This window comes from Atractosteus spatula, chromosome 6 (genome assembly GCF_055471065.1).
Source record: "Atractosteus spatula isolate fAtrSpa1 chromosome 6, fAtrSpa1.hap1, whole genome shotgun sequence".
In the NCBI taxonomy this organism is placed as follows: domain Eukaryota; kingdom Metazoa; phylum Chordata; class Actinopteri; order Semionotiformes; family Lepisosteidae; genus Atractosteus; species Atractosteus spatula.
In genome coordinates, this window is record NC_142711.1 from 20724238 (window position 1) to 20743984 (window position 19747).

General features: G+C 37.0%; 1 protein-coding gene across 1 annotated transcript in view; it reads right to left on the minus strand.

The window, feature by feature from the left end:
- Positions 1 to 5877: 5877 nt before the first annotated feature.
- The window catches only part of odad2 (outer dynein arm docking complex subunit 2), a 64107-nt gene continuing 50237 nt past the window's right edge, over positions 5878 to 19747 (minus strand). The window contains exon 20 of the mRNA XM_088919044.1: positions 5878 to 6655. Within this exon, the coding sequence (XP_088775170.1) occupies positions 6542 to 6655 (114 nt within the window). The 3' untranslated portion in view covers positions 5878 to 6541. The remainder of the gene's footprint in view (positions 6656 to 19747) is intronic.

Genomic DNA, 19747 nt, shown 5'->3' on the forward strand with positions numbered 1-19747 from the left:
CGTAAAAGCAAACCTCATCCAGACTTTCAGGCTCGGTGGTGGGAGTATCATGGTTTGAGGCTGCTTTGCTGCTTCAGAACCTGGATTCTTTACTATCGTGGACAGAGCCATGAGTCTGGTGTTGGTTCAACCATACCAACCATTCAACAGTGGAAGCTGAGCCTAAAGGGTGTCATGCAGCGAGGCAATGATCTTAAACACACAAGCAGATCTACAACAGAGTGTCTGAGGCAGAAGAAATTTGGTATTTTGGATTTGCCAAGTCAAAGTGGGAACCTATAACCCACTACAATATTAAGGCAGGATCTGAAGTTGTGTTCATTGAGGAAGAATGAAAGCTGATGCAAGAGGCTTAAGAACAGTCTAGCTGAAGTCGGTGCTGCTCAAGGAGGTGCCACTAGTTACTAACTTTAAGGGGCCACAGATAATCACAACAGAATATTTAATGTGTGATCAGTCTGTTAAACAATCCAAATGCTGTATGCCTATGTCTGAGTGTTTCATCTAATTTAATCAGGTTATCTTCATTTTGTATTAAGACTATCATGAAGATGTAATTGCATTTGTGGTTATTTAAACCTGTACATGTCTCGTGTTTTAGATGATTAATACTGTGATTTTGATTTTGACACAAAGTCATGCTCCTCCTGTCTGGATCATCCGTGACCACGCCTGACCATTAACGGAATTAGTGGCAGGTGTACACTGCTGTAAAGTGCTGTGTTTGAGTAATTCGAATGGCCATCCTGCTTATCTCTGTGTGTTGGTGCAGAAGAACGGCACCTCGTTTTTTTAACAGAAAAGGACAGAGAGATGCAAGAGAGTTGCCTCAGAGCTCATACAGTGCCTTGCGAAAGTATTCGGCCCCCTTGAACTTTTCAACCTTTTGCCACATTTCAGGCTTCAAACATAAAGATATAAATTTTTTATTTTATGTGAAGAATCACCAACAAGTGGGATACAATTGTGAAGTGGAACGAAATCTATTGGATTTTTGAAACTTTTTTAACTAATAAAAAAATGAAAAGTGGGGCGTGCAAAAGTATTCGGCCCCCTTGCATTAATACTTTGTAGAGCCACCTTTTGCTGCGATTACAGCTGCAAGTCGCTTGGGGTATGTCTCTATCAGTTTTGCACATCGAGAGACTGAAATTCTTGCCCATTCTTCCTTGCAAAACAGCTCGAGCTCAGTGAGGTTGGATGGAGAGCGTTTGTGAACAGCAGTTTTCAGCTCTTTCCACAGATTCTCGATTGGATTCAGGTCTGGACTTTGACTTGGCCATTCAAACACCTGGATACGTTTATTTGTGAACCATTCCTTTGTAGATTTTGCTGTATGTTTGGGATCATTGTCTTGTTGGAAGATAAATCTCCGTCCCAGTTTCAGGTCTTTTGCAGACTCCAACAGGTTTTCATCCAGAATGGTCCTGTATTTGGCTGCATCCATCTTCCCCTCAATTTTAACCATCTTCCCTGTCCCTGCTGAAGAAAAGCAGGCCCAAACCATGATGCTGCCACCACCATGTTTGACAGTGGGGATGGTGTGTTGAGGGTGATGAGCTGTGTTGCTTTTACGCCAAACATATCGTTTTGCATTGTGGCCAAAAAGTTCGATTTTGGTTTCATCTGACCAGAGCACCTTCTTCCACATGTTTGGGGTGTCTCCCAGGTGGCTTGTGGCAAACTTTAGACGAGACTTTTTATGGATATCTTTGAGAAATGGCTTTCTTCTTGCCACTCTTCCATAAAGGCCAGATTTGTGCAGTGTAAGACTGATTGTTGTCCTATGGACAGACTCTCCCACCTCAGCTGTAGTTCTCTGCAGTTCATCCAGAGTGATCATGGGCCTCTTGGCTGCATCTCTGATCAGTCTTCTCCTTGTCTGAGCTGAAAGTTTAGAGGGACGGCCAGGTCTTGGTAGATTTGCAGTGGTCTGATACTCCTTCCATTTCAAGATGATCGCTTGCACAGTGCTCCTTGGGATGTTTGAAGCTTGGGAAATCTTTTTGTATCCAAATCCGGCTTTAAACTTCTCCACAACAGTATTACGGACCTGCCTGGTGTGTTCCTTGGTCTTCATGATGCTCTCTGCACTTTCAACAGAACCTTGAGACTATCACAGAGCAGGTGCATTTATACAGAGACTTGATTACACACAGGTGGATTCTATTTATCACCATCAGTCATTTAGGACAACATTGGATCATTCAGAGATCCTCGCTGAACTTCAGGAGTGAGTTTGCTGCACTGAAAGTAAAGGGGCCGAATAATTTTGCACGCCCCACTTTTCATTTTTTTATTAGTTAAAAAAGTTTCAAAAATCCAATAGATTTTCGTTCCACTTCACAATTGTGTCCCACTTGTTGGTGATTCTTCACATAAAATAAAAAATTTATATCTTTATGTTTGAAGCCTGAAATGTGGCAAAAGGTTGAAAAGTTCAAGGGGGCCGAATACTTTCGCAAGGCACTGTAGGAGTGATGGACAGTAGTTCCTCTTCTGATTTGCTTGCTGCTTTTCTTTTCAGTCAGAGAGCCAAGGGCTTCCTTTCCTGGAATTATGTCGTTATGTCCAGCTTTAGAAACTGCATGACCATAGGCGCAGAAAAAAGGGTAGTTCGCATGAACCATTGCATCTCCCTCCCCCTGTACAGAATTCTTGTGTGTTTTATAAGTCTCTGCTTTGAAATGTATGCGGTCAATGTATATATTTATGCACTTTGAGGCTTGCTTTTAAGGTGGCAGTGATTGACTTACATAAATCACAAATACTGATGTTTGTGAGTTCCGTTCTATTGCTGCTGTGGAAAAATTGACGCGTTTATTCATTTTATTGTGTCACCCCACGGGCCACCAAATGTTGCTATTGTTTTTAAGGCATTTAAAAATAAACAGATGATTTGTGAATTATACTTGTTATGGTTGCTCTCATCCTGCGTCGAGACGTGCTGAGAAAAAGAAAAACCTGTCAAGCAGATATGTGCAAACTGTATCCAACACATAACAGCGTGTGACTGGTACAGTTAAGGATCTCAGCAGCTGCCTAATGAATTTGACTTTTGAACAGTAATACATTCAGGATGAAAGAATTGCAGAAGGAAAAATCAAACAAGAAATCAAAACAAACTATTAAGGTTTTTTTTTTCTTGGGTATTGTGTTACAAAACTGAAAGTTTTCATGTTTCAGTAACTCAGAGCTTCTGTGTTTTTCCACGACTGCTACTCTGCTTTGGTCAGGAGCGATATTAAAACACAACCTAGCTTTTCAGGAGAGAAAAACCACTTCTGTTATTTGGAAGGAAATTTTACAGTTCATTAGCTGCTTTATGAAAATTTTTAGGCACATTGCCTAGGGAGATGTGGGTTTTTCGGACTTCAAAGCCAAGTTTAATTTAAAAAAGAACAGATCTGACGTATTGTAATATTTCAGCACACAGTACCATGTTTGTTAAATAACACCTAAAAGAATGAATTTGGGTTATTAACCTATTAGGTATTAGTAACATTATATAATGAATAATATAATAATAATAATAATAAAAACTTTATTTTATATAGCGCCTTTAAAGGTGGCTTCTCAAAGCACTTTACAGAATGACAACAACAATAAATAAGAAGAATACACAGAGGAGACTGTGGATGGTGGTACTAAGTATGGTAGGAGCAGAGGGGTAAAGAATGGAACCAGTTAAGTTAACCTTGTTCTAAAGAAGAATGTTTTGAGTCTGGATTTGAAGGAGTTTAGAGAAGGTGACTCTCTGATATCCTTGGGGAGAGAGTTCCAGAGCTTGGGGACATCACAGGAGAAGGCCCTGTCACCCATACAATGTAGATGAGCTTGGGGGACAGTTAGGAGACCAGAATTAGAAGAGCGAAGGTTGCGAGGTGGGGAGTAGGGTGATAATAGTTCAGACAGGTACTGAGGTGCCAAGCCATACAGAGCCTTATAGGTGAGCATGAGGATTTTAAAGTCCACACAGAATTTTACAGGAAGCCAGTGCAAGGACTCCAGAATAGGAGTAATGTGAACACTTGCACTAGACCTGGTCAGGATTCTGGCTGCCGAATTTTGGACATACTATAGCTTGTTCAATGTAGATTTAGATACCCCAGAGAGTCAATTTGGGAAAACACAAATGTGTTGATCAGTTGATCAATGAACTAATTCTATATCCAAATGAATAGAATGGCAGTACCTTTACTAGCTAGTATAGATCTAAATATACAGTATACCTTCGGGCAGCTTTCTTCTTCCCAACAGTAAATTAATTTTAATAAATAACTCCTAACTAAGCATTGCTAATGTGATTAGAAAACATCTGTAAAGGTTTCACATACAATAAATATCCTTTTAAAAGGGAATATCTAGATGGGGTTGGTGCAGTGGTTATCATTGCTGCCTCTCAGTGTTGGGGCCCTGGAAGTATGTATGTATGGAGTCTGTATGTTCTTTCCAGGTTTACATGGGTTTCCTCACATGGGTGCACCAGGTTCCTTCCACAGTCCAAAAACATACTGGTAGGTATTTCTTCTAGGAAAACTGTCCCTGGAGTGAATGTGTGCATGTCTTTGTGTTTGCCCTGTGAACGACTGGCGTCCCTTCCAGAGTGTACCCTGAATTGTGCCTGTTTCTTGCCAGGATAGGGTCCGACTCCCCCACAACCCTGAACTGGAAGGAGTGGGTGGACGGATATCCAGGTAAGCCTTGGTTGTTAAGAAATACGTGAAATTATTTTCTGATGCAAAATATATGCGACTGGCTCCACCCATCATCTCCAGTAGGCCTTAGCGCCTACATTTTCAGGATTCACAGCGGTAGCACCCATGTGCTGAACCAATGAGCTTGCTTCTGTAAAGGAACTGCACCCATTTCCATTTGCCTTTTTGAATGACCCAATTTGATGCTATCACTTCTGTTGTATTACTGGACATATCAGAAATCTCTCTCTCGCTCCTGGAAATGAGTGACCTCTACATCCTTACTAAAAACACTGATCTGGAAAACAAGCCTTTTTAATTCACATGCTGGTTCAAATCAAACATCTCTCCCTCAGGTTCTGGAATAAGTGGCGGCTTGCTACAACACAGTGAACTACAAATCCCAATATACATAGTTTCTGATTTTTGTGTTTGTGTAGCATCTCAACGAAACTGACAGGTACTGTAATAGAATACACTGTTTTCATATAGAAGAATGATCAAATGTTCAATGACATGCTCAATGTATACATGAAATGCTAAGTATTTGCATTGTTAATGTCAAGCCTATAGAGTTTGGAACCTGGAGATTACGAGGGCAGTGCAAATGCAAATAACGCAATGAGACACATCTGTGACATGTTTATGTCTTAGACATAAGACCCTATTTGTCTTCATAGATTTTTCAAGTATTAACTTTTCAGAACACCTCACTTTAATGGATGTTTTTGTTTTCTAGTTTTAATTAACTCAAAACTATTAAACAGAGTGTGAGCAAAATAAAAAAATAAGCTAAATTTGCGCCAAATTATTTTGGAAATAAAATTACAATAACTTAAAAAGATGAATAAAAGCTAATGCAGTTCAGTCTTACTCAAGGGGTATGTTGCACTTTTGAGACTAGAAATGGCTGACTAATACACAAATTAAAATGTACTGTACAGTGTGACTATAGTTTAATGTTAACTTAAACCACTGCTGTTTTGGTTACGTATTGATGAAGTGCTCCCCTACCTCTGAGACCACATCTATTATTTTAATTTACATGGCAGCAGTAAAATTCGCAAGGAAATTATACAGTCATTTCCATGTATTTGCCATAAGTTCATTTTCCATTGTCTGGTGGCAGTTCCATGAATCTGAAGCATACTTCATTAAAAAGAATTATTGATGCAAGCTCATATTTCAATAATAGTTTATTTTTTCTGGTGTTAGAAATGCACAGTGACATTCATATTTATAATATTTTTTCTGGAAAATGTTCCTTTGCATCAACCTTAATTACATTATGTGTAATTATTAATAAAGTTGTTTTACTCTGTGTGCACGCAATAACAAACACATACTACAGATAAACTAACATTTGGTAGTAAACAGATAAACAGTGTTCTCATATTTCAAGATTTTTCAAGGTTGTAAAAATACATTCAGCGGCTGCTGTTGTGTGCTTTTCTAACAACCAAATGTGAAAATTGTTTTGATACTATTACTGCACGTAAATTACAGAGAAAATAAGTAGGTAGTACATGCCTAGGGCTATTAACAGAAATAAATGGGTATTACATTAAAATAAAACACCAGACTTATTACATCAGACTGTGAAAAAAATCGGACAGAAAACTCATTAGCACTCCAATATCGAAATAGCTTTATACTATATACTGTATATTTTCCTGTAATTGTATGCCATTAGAGAGAAGAAGACAGTTTACTTTATTTTTAATTTTGTACGTAAGGTCTTTTAATTTATGAAAATGTTCAAATGAATCACTCATCTATGGTTCCTAGGTATTGGAGGGAATATACTATTTTAGAAGATGTCAGAAAAGAGAATATGTTGGCTTTTAACCATATTTAGCCTTCTCATTAGCCAGAGCAAGTCTGCGAATGTTAGCCACACAGCCAGCTGCTGCTTCCTGAAGAACCTCATCAGTGGAGCCCACCATGTCCAGCAGAAGCTGTTGGAGAAACAGGAAGAAAGCAGAGGTTTTCATTTGAAAGGAAAGACATTTTCCTTTATAAAACTTTCTCTTTGGATAATTTGGTCCTGTAGTGTACTGTACATAGCATAAATCAAACATGAAAACAATAAATAGTGAATATTATATTACTCAATACATTTAGCAAAATGATGCTAAATATCCCATTGAAAACACACATACAAAAATTATAAATATAAAAAATAATAATTTTTAAGGATATCATTTAAGAGAATTTGATAATTATTGGTAGTGTTTTTTAAAACAAAACTGTGGATATCACAATACTTCTGTCCACATTATCACCATTTTTTCATAATTAGATTTTTTCCCCTGAAGAAGTTATATGAACATTTCAATTGAAAACCAAAAGTACTTTGAAATAAGAGTATTGTGGACAGTTAAATGGGACACAAAAAATTCTTAATCTTAATCTTAAATTAATCTTAGATGAAGAGTTCATCTAACAGCAAGCACAATATAAACGTTTTGTCATACAGGTGTTTTCTGTATTAACAAATTGAACACAACCCAATCTCTTAATTGTGTTCCATTACTCTTAGATGGGGGTATATCACAGGCTTGTATTAAATGAATTTAAAAATGTTACTTTTTTCTCCTTAAACAAAAAGTACATACTACACAAACTAAAATCATTCCTTGAAATTTCAATTCACTGTACTGTAGATGTGCATCAAAAAAGTGAAAGTTAAATCCTAGTTTTATGGATGGATTAAAAAAAAATAATCGATTAAATCTCCTCTTGTGATCTAGGATTTTGAATTAAATTTCTAAAGCTCTAAAGTTTGTTGTGAATATTTGTTAGAATTGAGATAAAGGAGGTACAAAACAAATATTGCTGATGTGGGATCAGCTCATTCTTGTACAAGGTTAACACTTGCCCTATGGCAATCAGTTTGACTGTTTTTGATGTTTAAATTCAATAATGGTCTCTGTTCATGTATCACATACAGAGTGATGTGTTCATGTGTATTAAGATTTTCTCACAAAGCACGAGCTGCAGGAGGGCAGAGGTAAAGGAGATATACTACATTATTCCTACAAGTCAGAGGAAAGGTCTGTCAGCCACACAGAAAACAACTGTGTTTATATTATACAGAATACGAAGGTACTCCTTGATTATGTTAAACTGTAATTATATTAGTCTACTCTCTGTGTCTGAGGGGTTTTTGTAATCAGTCAATTGGAGGAGCTTTCCACAATTATAGCTTCTCTATGTTCCAGGAGCATATGGTTCTAAATGCATGCCACTGTTTTTGTTTGCTTAATAGCTTTGAGTGTGGTGGTTAAAAAAGTTAACTTAAAAAAATAAGTCATAAAAATTGTTCAAATTTGCAGCATCTTGTTTACGTTCTCCACAAGAGAGGTTTCTCAGCTCTTCCACAAGGGACGGGCCTGGCCATCACTTTTCTCTGGCTCATTACGAAATGTTGCGCTTAGAATTTCTTTCCGTTATTTTCATTTTAATTTCATGCTATTGGTGGATGCTATTGTTTTTTTCAACTTAAAAAAAACAATTTTTTAAGTTGTTTTTTAAAAAAATAAAATAAAATTATAAAAAGTTAAAATAGTTTTGCTGTGAACTTATGTGTACAGTAGTAAACAGAATGTGGTATTCACTCTTCCTACCCCGCCTCGACAATACAATGTTTTTCTTTCTGACTAAGGTGCGTAATTACATGATGTTATGGCAGTATTTTTTCGTTATTTATTCGCTTCATGAATGTTATAAGCACATTGAAATACATTTATTCTAAATAAACTGATACAATTATTTAGATGTTTGTATAGGAAAAAGCCATGCATGATGGTATCTTTGTCCCATCTAGCCCACAACCTGTTAATTCCCTTTGACTCAATAGTTTTTAGAGCGCAGCGTTCCATAAGAATGTAATTACCTTATTAAAGCAGTACTGATTGTATTTACAGTTTTTAAAATATAGCAATAGACTGCTGTGGGGCTCCTTGATGAGAGTATACAGCAGCTCATGGTCTTCTAGTATCAACTTCTTTCTAAAGGAAATGCCATACAGAGGTAGGCTTATTTTAACCTTTTTGTCTTGAACAACGAAGATGATTTAAAATCCACAAAGGCTATTTGATCACCGTTACTGAAACAGGAACCCTAAGGCTGAAGTGGAAGCTAAGAAAGTATATACTGTACATTTATAACAGTTAATATTATTCATATGTACATTCATAATGCATATGTAAATATATTCTGACTCAGAAAATCATCTAACAATTGCATTGTAAAACAGCTAGGAGCGTTGTAATGCAGAAAGTGGTTTACCGTATTATAAAGTGTGAAATTTGAAATCCAGTTAAGGGGAAACTATAAACTTAAGAGTCAACGGATGAAAATTACATTTCCCATAGCACTTCAATTATGTACATAAGTCATTGCCAATAAATCGAAGCTTTTATGGTATGCTTCCATATTGCATATAATTAAAATAATGTATGAAGAGCTACAGACATAAGTTTATATTTGCCATAAAGAATATGCTGCCAACAACAATAATACACAGTAATTACAGGTTCACCTCAAGAAACTGGAAGACAAACTAACATTATTCATACAGCTGTATTTAGGGTAAAACGTTCACCGAGTCTTATTGAATTTCTTATCCTAAAGCACTATTTCCTTCATAAATGCAACTTCACTGAGAATTGTTCACGCTATTTCATGGCATTTTAGCCACTCTCCCTAAGGATTGCTTCATTATTTTGATTTCTTTGTTTTCTGTTCAGCAGTTCTTAAAATGAAAATGCTAATAGGCTCCCTGAATGTCTAATGAAACTGTAACCGGACTATTGCACATTCACCATCCATACAGCACATCGCCTTCATTCTGTTTGTCCGGTGAAAACGAGAACGATGTGCAATAACCATAGTTCTTTCTACTCCACAACACTTCATAAAGTGTTAGGAGTTATTGAAGGAGACGCAATGTTAGGAGTTATTTTAAGGCGACATTGATGTGTCTATAAAGTATTTAAATTTGAGCTTCAGGAAAAGGAAAAGTGCACAAGTAAACATGGATAAGTAAACACATAAGAACGGGTAACCAATGATTCTGAATTTGGAGAGGATGACATAAACATTTATTTAAATAGTTAACATCAAAAGGGTGCAACACAAAACTCAACTACTGTATAAACTATACCAAACTGCAGTTCAAAACATACAGTATTAGGTTTATTATTAACTTGTCTGGCTGACACTTTTATCCAAATCAACATTAATCGATTTTTACAGCTGGACATTTCAGTGGAGTAACCTGAATAAAGTACCTTTCCATACTTGAGGGAACAACAGCACAAACCAAGCCAGGACCTGTGCCCACAACCTTCCAGTTCCAAACGCCTAACCACTGCCCCACAGTGTTGCCATGTTTGATAGTTGTATGCTCCACAGTATCTCCCAATCTCACAAATCAGTTTTTTCAGTGTAGGCTCCTAAGCCACACATTTTCCAATAGTACAAGAAAGAAACTTGAACTGGCACATTGTGACCCATAATGGTCTTAGCATAATGGCTAACTTAGCTTCCGATAATTTATTAATTAATGTATCATTTATTTATTATAATACAGATTTCTACATACCCACTCCCCAGTTAAAGGTGGCTATATAGTATTTAACAAGGAGAAGCTGCTATTAAAATTGAAGAATGCATAATATTGCTGCCTATAGATTTCTGAGATATTTGTCATTTATAGCCCAAAAGTGGTGTTTTCACATAATGTATATGTTTTAATGTGTCCATGAACACTGCAATGGGTATGATACATCAAAATGTGACAGTGCATGTTTCTCTTAACTGGAGGAAGTCTAATTTGAGGACTGATTTTTGGGTTTGGCAGTGTGAAATTATGGAGGTGGTTTGAAGCACACTATTATACAACGACAAAATGCATTCTGAATTGCAGTTTCTTAGTTTATTTTGGATTTTTGTTTTGCAGCAGATTCCCCCCATTAATATGGCTGTGAAAAAGTTTTGACTTCCTAAAATGTCTGGTTTTACACTAAAGCACATGCTTACCATCTGCAAAAAGGTAAAGAAAGTGCAAAATAAATGATGATTTTTTGTGAAATGACAGAAGAAACCACTGTTTTAAAGATCATAAGCAGTTAATGTCACTCCTTATTTGTACTGCAGCTTTTTTTTTTTGTGATGCACAACCTTAAAAAGGCTGCTGTGCACATTTATGTAGTTATCCTGGTGCCAAGGCAGATGGAAAAGACATTCCCAGAATTTTCAACTGAAAGATAAATCCAGTAAAGAACAAAGATGAATGATGAAGCTTCTATCTATTGATACAGGCAGATTCCTGTTTGGCACCCCTCAACAATGACAAAATATTGACATTCTGTTTTGTTGTACATTACAAATGTATAATATACATTGCTACAAAATAATAATACAACAATTTAATATTTGCGTCAATAGTGAATAGAGCACATGCATATTATTATTTACCATTGAAAATATTTATTGATTGATTAGTATTTTTCCTTGGGGTAACAAATTATTTAACTCAAGTCATGTGATTTCCTAAAAACACCAGGTGCACTCATTTGGTATTTGAGTAATGCTATAAAAATTAAAATTAAATCAAAATTAAATTCTTAATAGTCTGTATAAATAGCTATTCCAAGGAACATGAGAAAATCGAAAGATACAATGCCCCATTTGAGTAACGAAGATCGCCTGGTAGCTATCAGCGTGACTGAATGCAGTTTGCCTGTGGGAGAGGTTGCTGGGAAAAGGAGATGTTCTGCTTGAACAATCAGTAGACTAGTCCAGAGAAACCAGCTATGAGAGGGACAGGCTATATCCTGGAAGGCAGAGGGTAACCACACCGGCCCAGGACCGTCACATCCATTTGATCCATCTGTGTAATTGTTTTCAGACTTTGTGGCTAGAGCATGAGAAATTCCAGGAAGCAATAACCCTGATGGAAGACCTGATGGAAGACTGTGCGTGTGGAGATGTTGTGGTGAGTGTTATGCTGACTGTTGCACTCTTCAAGCCAACCGATGGGGCAGTAGAATTAGTAAGATGTGTGGAGAAAACTCCTTAAACACAAAAATGCTTTTGTTGCAGGCATCCTTACTGCTTAGCAATATGTTAATAATATTAATCTTTTTTTATATTGAACCATTCATGACATTTCATGTCAAGATACTTAAATATTGACAAAGTCCTTGAGCCAATGGTTTTCCATTCCTGCATTTTCTAGCAGGACAGTGTAAAACAATACTGTGCTAGGATTACAATAGTGCTGCTTCAGGAAAACAAAGTCAAGGTCTTGACCAGCCATTTCTCCTGATCTGAATCCAAACTGAAGATCTGCGGGACCAACTATGACTGGTCAGTCCTCATCAGTTACAGCAGTGGCAGCTGTACAGGCAGAGTGGGGGACCAGCCAGAGCATGCTGTGCAGAGGATGATCAGGTCTGAGTCAACATTGTCAGGAATGTGTTAATGCCCAGGGAGATCATTCCCAGTACTAATTAAGTATTGTTTTCTTCTCAACTGCATCACGTACCATACAAAAATGTATTCTGATTCTTTGATCTGGATTTCTGTTGACATATTTTGTGCTTTTGTTTGATACATATAAAACAATCTGATTAAAGCCATTAGACCTGAGTATTGTGTTTCTTTTATGCAGATATTTGTTTTTTTAACACTGAGCTATCAAACATATTGTTATTACGTATTTTATATATAGTCTTTCAGGGGCAACTATTCTTTCGTGAATAAATATAAAAAATAATAATGAAAACTACTGCAAATAAAATAGCTACTGAAAATATGCAGCTTACTAGGACAAGTGCCTTTTGTAAGAATAACAGATGACTGAAAGGTGCCAAAATAGTATTTTGCCAGCCTCAGAGCCTGTTATTCAGGCTTGGCCAAATAAGGTCTCCTGAAGTGTACAGTTCAGGCAAAGATAAGTATTTCTCTTTCTTCTTTCAGCTCTGATCTGACATACTATAATGCAGCACTTGTTAAATGCTCTAAAGACTCAGTAACATGATAACCTTGCTCTGATTTGACAAATGTACTCAAGTCAGTGGTCTTACCCCCAAAGATTCCAAGGCTTCTTGACCTCAAGGAAAGAGCTCTAAAACATGTTCTGTGTTTTGGCAGTGATACAAATGGCAGACAGCTTATGCATGTAAGGACCCAGCTGATGCAGAGGTGTCGTGGTGTTAAGTGTGCAGGCAGCAGACTGCTGTTTCCTGCTAAACAGCACTAAATCCCTAGTAAAAAAAAAGCTGACAGCTCTTAAACAACTGCATGGAGCAACACTCGGTTTCCTCGTTCCATGTTCCTTTCAATATGTAAACAGCATAAACAAGCCGAACATTTGCTCAGCAAAGACCTGTGCCATGAGGAAGCTGCTGCAGTCAATGTAAACAAAATTCCCAAGACATCCAGCAGTCCAGGGAGTTTTGCCTTTTTTCTCCTATTTTAACAGGCACCGAGAAATTTCCCAAAAACTGAAGGAAAAATATTTTACATTTGCTTCAAATGTTAAATTTGGATCTCAAAATAGAAACGTATGTCTATTCAACAAACTAAGTTTGAATTAGAAAAAATATGATTTAAGACTCATTAGTTATTCAAAACATTACATTAAATTAGCGTTTCCTGTAAGCTGTAATGCAATACCCACATTTTTGGATTTCCTTTGGTAAACAGGGCTCGAAGTAAGAAGATGTTATGTGAAACCAACATAGTGCAGACTTCAAAAACACAGAAAACAATGCTCTGGGGTCTCATCTTTTCACCACACCTAGGATCAACCCTGCAGCCAACTCACAGATACATCAGTATATGGAAAAACAAAAAGAAAATAAAAAACAGCACAGCCATGAAACTGCTTCTGCATTCCACCAATGCAAAACATGATTATGCTTATAATGATTTTGATTTAATTTTTTATAAAAAGAATAAACAACTGTTTTTTGAAAACGCTTTGTATCTGTTCCAAGAATTCACAATGCATGCACACAAGTACATACATAGCAACAACAACAACAGCAACAAACATTTTTCTCATTTACGGTTTAAAGCCCAAAATACATACCAGGAGCTGGCAGCAGTCATTTTTTGGACTACCTTCAGTTGAAAATCACCAATAATTACCATCCGCATTTTGTAATTTACATCAATTTACTTCACAAAGCTTTTCTTATGAAAGAGGTTCTTTAATAAAAAAAGCTGGCTGAAGCTGTCTTCAACGATTTATGGTTTCAGCAAACAATCCCCAGCCCTTTGGATGTAACCGTATAAGCAAAGACAGAGAGTGTTGATTTTGTACAAGGGACAAAATAAAGCATATCCTTATAAAACTGTGAGATACCAAGTCTAGATGTCAAATCAAACTAGGAGACAATTAATCTTAGTGCCTTTAGTTTCACACTGTTATACAATTTGGCTTGAAATTTTAGATTTGGTGCCTTATTTCCTTCAAAGATTCGTTTTTTAAAATATTTCTGCATATATTTATTTTTCCTATATTTTAGCAAAAATAACAGTAAAGTCTATCAAGACTACAGAAATACATTTTGACATAGTCATTATGAATACAACTATATATAACTTTTTCTATATTTTCATTTCAGACAGATTATTTGACAATTGTAAAAAGTTATGATATGTTATGATACTGAGGAGGAAAGTTAGTTACACTATATCAAGAGAAGAGCAAGACCTAATGAAAGCATCAGACAGCAGTTGGGTGTATCAGTGTTTTTAAAGCTTTTCAATAACTTGAAATGCTAATATAACTACTAAGAATATGGCTATTTGGATGTTTTGCCTTAACTAGTGTTCCAGATGGGCAGATCGGGACTTCAAATCAACAAACTCAGCTCAGAGAAGAGTAAGAACCAATTGGTATGATGGTGTCTCTCTTACTGAAGATGGTGTAGGCTTGGATGTACCAGCGGGTCCCCTTGCTGTTGTGCTGCAAGCTGAGGAAACACTGACCAAGTGTGACCGGTAGCCTGGCAGAGCTTGAACTGTGTGACCTGTGTGCCTCTGTCTGGGACCTCCAGGATCAGTCATCTAATGATAAATGTCTGGGTTTGAACCAGTGAGCGTGGGACTATAGGCTTTAATCTGTGCTCAGACCTGGTGGCTTTACTAGTGTAACCACCCAGAAATAATTTTAAAAATTCCATACCGTACGCTCTGATGATGCATTGCTTGACAAAATGAAATTAGAATCTTTTATTTCTGTTGCTTAAAAAATTAGTCTACCAGGTACTGATCTCTCATGGCATGTTGGAGGAGAAAGTTCTCCTGTCTCTATCACTCCCATTTGACTGCAGGAGATGCTGTTAGAAAGTCAAGTCTTACAATAGCTGGTGATTCAAAACTAGGTGGGTATGTAATAAAAAATAATCAATATTTCAAAAAAACAAAACAAGACCTCTCATAGATGAAAAGGAGATACTTTAGTGAGCACGTAATAGCAAAGTGCTGCAAAATCATTGTCTGCCTTGTGAGCAACCAATAGGAGCATACAGTAGCACTTGTGTGTGGTAACACCATGGTCCAGGCAAAAGATGGTTGGCCTTGTGCAAATATGGCCAAAAACTGCTACTGTCACATGACGAATGTGTTTCAAGAGGCCGTGCATCTATGTTTACTTCATGAGGGAGTCATTTACAGTAAGTGCACAATACAACCAGATTCCAAACATCTAACAGCAACCAGAAGAGTTTCCAGCATTACTGCGGGAGGCGTTTTATAGCCCGAACCCAGTAATTGGCAATGTAAGTAACTCCTTGGTTCCTTAAAGCAGTGTCTCAACTGTGCAGGTTGAGTTTTATGATCTGGGTTCATGGGTTCAAGCCCGAGTCATGTCACTTGCCGACTGTGACTGGGAATCCCCAACTAGCAGCACCAAATAGTTGGCTAGGACTCTCTTGTCTCTTGACAAACAGTGACCACCTAGGCACTTGCAGGCATGTGGTGCTGGCAAAGAGGGACGAGCCTCACCTCCAGTTGGTGCTGAACCTCCCAAATGAGGCTGTATTGCATGTGAAATGTTAATAGGCAAGTGGCTTGGTGGGTGGTTCTGAGGAGTCTCTCCACAATTCCTCAGTCTCAGCAGTGTGGGGTTGGAGGGTTTGAGCACAGAACCGAAAATTACACAATTGACGACTCAGAAGAAAAATCATGTCGGTATAACGGAAAAATAATCGTAGCTTCTAAATGATTAAAACAAACAAATGGAGTGGTGCACAAACTGTGAGGTGCAGCGTTCCAGGCTTCGGGGGAATACATCTGCTTTTCAGTATTGAGCTCAGCCCAGATGTTACTGAGCACTGTTACAGCCAAGATGCATAGAAAACAAGCCGGACAGCCACTCACTCAGAACTCACATTTTCACCCCCTCCCTCCCTCCCTCCCTCCATTCACACTGTGCCCAGCCAGCCCTGCAAAGCTCCCTGCTGTGTGCAGCTTGAAGGATGAAGAAGAGAGTGTTGCTTCAACTGGCTGGCTATACACACTGTGAAAAACAAAGGAAAGAGAGAGCTGTAAGGCAGTGTGTGCCTGTTGTTGCCCATGCAAGTACTTGAAGTGTAGAGATTTAAAAGCATTGATAAGTCGTTAATATACTAGCAACAGAAAAGCTTAATTGAATGATGGTTCACAATTACAGAAGAATAATAAATTATTATATTTATATTGTACAAGTTTTAGGAATACAGCCAAAGCTGTGCCTTTTGCAAAAATGGTGCAGTGTTAAGATTAGTTTGTGTACAGAAAGTAAAATATTTCCATATCCCTGTGAATTCACCAAGAAACACAAGTTAAACTACAGGTTCATTCACGACATTACTTTTGTGTATCTCAAAAAGATTAAGTGTGAATTTTCAGTTACTTTTTAGGAACAGACAGTAGTAGTGGACAGATTCCATCTGATGCCAGCATATCAACTTCCCACCTTCCCACAAACTCATATCTCGAGAAAAGCTGATTGAACTATCCAGTGACAAAAGTCTTCATATAGAATTCAAATCAAAACTGCTTACTGACTTCCAGGGTCACTTTATAAAAAAAACCTGATCTGATTAAATAATGATGGATGTACATCTGCCTTTCAAATCAATGCACCTGTGAGACTCACTATTTTCCATTCTATCAAAGGTCAGGACCAAACAACACTCGTGTGTCCAACTGGATTTGGTGCCTCAATGATTCAGTTAATTAAGAACCTTAACTTATCCCAAATTCAAGTCCATCATTCAAATTAAACTGGTGAATAAACTAAAAATCATTTGTCATAACCCAAAGCATTTGTTAAATTACACTGCAGTCTTTTAATATGGGAGGGAGTAGGCATAAATAAATGCTATAAAAAAGGAATGCCAAGGAATATTTTGGAGACATAAATTAACCTAGACAGAAGCACAAAATCGACGTGGACAAAATCTTCACAGGAGGCTCCAGTTCTGAATCAAAAACAACACACAAGAGCTGTGAAGTGGCAGAACTAGCTGCCATTCTACCTCCCCACTCTGGTCTCAGCAGTAATTAGATATAAAAAAGAAACAGACATTAAAGAAACTGACCTAATTCACCTTTTTATAGAAATCTCAATTCTTGGCTCTAAAAGTAATATGAAGTTGGTCAACAATGAACCATTGTTGGCTCAACTGTAGATCACCAACCACAATCAATATCCAACTAAACCCACTGCTGCCACTGTTGGCCCAGTGCTTGCTGGTTGTCTAGGAGGAGCCTGACATGAAATTCTACTACATTGTTTCTGATGCATTGTGAAACAGTGGAATACAGGACTAAACAGGTTGTAAGACTACAGTATGTCGATTACTGAAGTGCATGTTTTTTTGTGGGAGCAGTATTTAATATAAGTCATATAAGAATTAAGGGCAGTTGTTTTCAGCATTCATCTGTCACCTTTGACTAAACCAGGTTTAATGGCATAGTAATGTAAAGTCAACCTTGTGTTGACTACAAAATGTTCCACGATTGCTTGTCACATTATTACTTGTCAATACTGAGGCTACATCAAATTTACATTTAAATGCTTGCTTGTTGTAAAAGGGCATGTTTTTAAGACGCTTCAAACTAATTGAAAAGTATGAATAGACAAATGGAATGAATGATTTAGGTGCTGTTTAAAGTAAACTCAGGAATCCAGAGTGTAATTGTTACAGTATTAAAAAACACATGGTAAGCAATCTTACATCACATTTTTCAAAGCATGGAAAGGCACAGAAAACATTTAGCAGGTAATTGGTTTCTTCTTCAACAGAAATAAATTGAATTAATTTTCAGCTGCCAGAGAAAATTCGCAGTCCAAATAATAGCAAGAAATAATGTAGCATTATATAACTAAGCCTTATTTTTTTATGCAGGTGTCTATGGATGAAAGTAATTGGTAAACATGTTCCTTCATCCGCTGTAGATAAGCGTATTCACAGCCTCAGCAATACACCAATGCACAGCAAAGATAATAGCTTGTATCCTTGATGTCCAGCAAAAGAAGGGCACACTATGATGGGCCACTTCACTGCCCAGGAAGAAACAATAAAGCACATTCTCCTGATGTGAACTAATACTGTCATTGAACACTTGCAATTTCTTTCTCTTTCCTTTTGGTGAAATTGTGTCTTTAGCTTTTTTGTGCATGGGGTTGTGCCAGCCTCTGAAACACATGCAAATTGCTTCTTCTTCTATGGAAGTAACTTTGGCTGGACAGGTGTAACCTGCCTCTCAGATAGCTATCCATAAGTACAACATACTGTAATGACTGAATATGGTGGACTAGTATTTATACTATCCTTTTCCTTTTAAAACCTTGAAATTAAAGGTTATATAAATGCGTTGTAGGCTATTTACACTATTACAAAGTCCTCAAACACACTTCAAAGTTGCCTTTTGTAACAGTTCAAAGTTGGTAAATGAATAAATGAAACCAGGACAGGGAGGATCTCTGTCTATGCTTCAGTACAGTAACACTGCAGGCAAAAGAAAAAACAGCTGTCCATTTTTATAGCCGAAACTGAAAACATTCTGCTAAACAACATTTGCAAATTGGACATTTGCTCTATTGGAACACAAAAATTTCACTTAAGCTATCAATTATGGGCAGTGCTGAACCACATACCATCCAGCAGCAGATCTTGCTGAAGCACACCATTAAATGAACTTGGGAAAAAATATTTCTGGCTGCAAGTGGAGAACCACTTCATAATTTACAACACAGCCCATTATTTATATTTGTACATTTTAACTCTATAACATCAAAAATGTTGTTTCATATGAAAAACACATTAAAAATGTAAATCAAGCCAAAATTACTGTAGCAGTCACAGCTGTTGTATTGTTCTCTTTATATAACATATTATGGGCTATTATAGTCAAAAACAATATGTTACATAGTGAATATGTAAAGACAAGGTCAGAGTAGCATGGGATTTCCATAAACTATTAGTAGTTTTACTGTTTTTTTGTCTTTAACTAATTTTTGTTTCCAGAATGTACAAACAGTTTTGCAATACAGAATATACTTTTACTGTCAGACATCCAGGGAAAAATGTTTAAAATAAAAGCCTCACATTTTTGAAGTTTTACAGTTACAGTGAGTAACTAATTGATATACTGAATAGGCAAGAATGAGTGAATGACTGAATCTTACCAGCCAGTAACAATTATACTTCTGTTTCAGAAACCCTTCCTGTACTATCTACAATGCTGCAATCTATAAAAAAGAACTTTTTAAATAGGATGTGTTTAATGTGAAAAAAAGCTTAAATTTTATTATCATTCTTAAGAGTGACCTTTAAAACAACACTGTCTATCCTGACAATTGAAAACATTTCCTTCCAGTCAGGTGTGAAGTTTTATTTTTTAAATTTTCCTCTTTTCTCCACTGCTATAAACAAGGTGGTTGTGCTTTATCGTTCATGTACAATGTAACTCATAGCAACCGTTACCCAGGACACAGTCTTTTGAATTGATTTCCAAAGGCATTTAAAATCCAC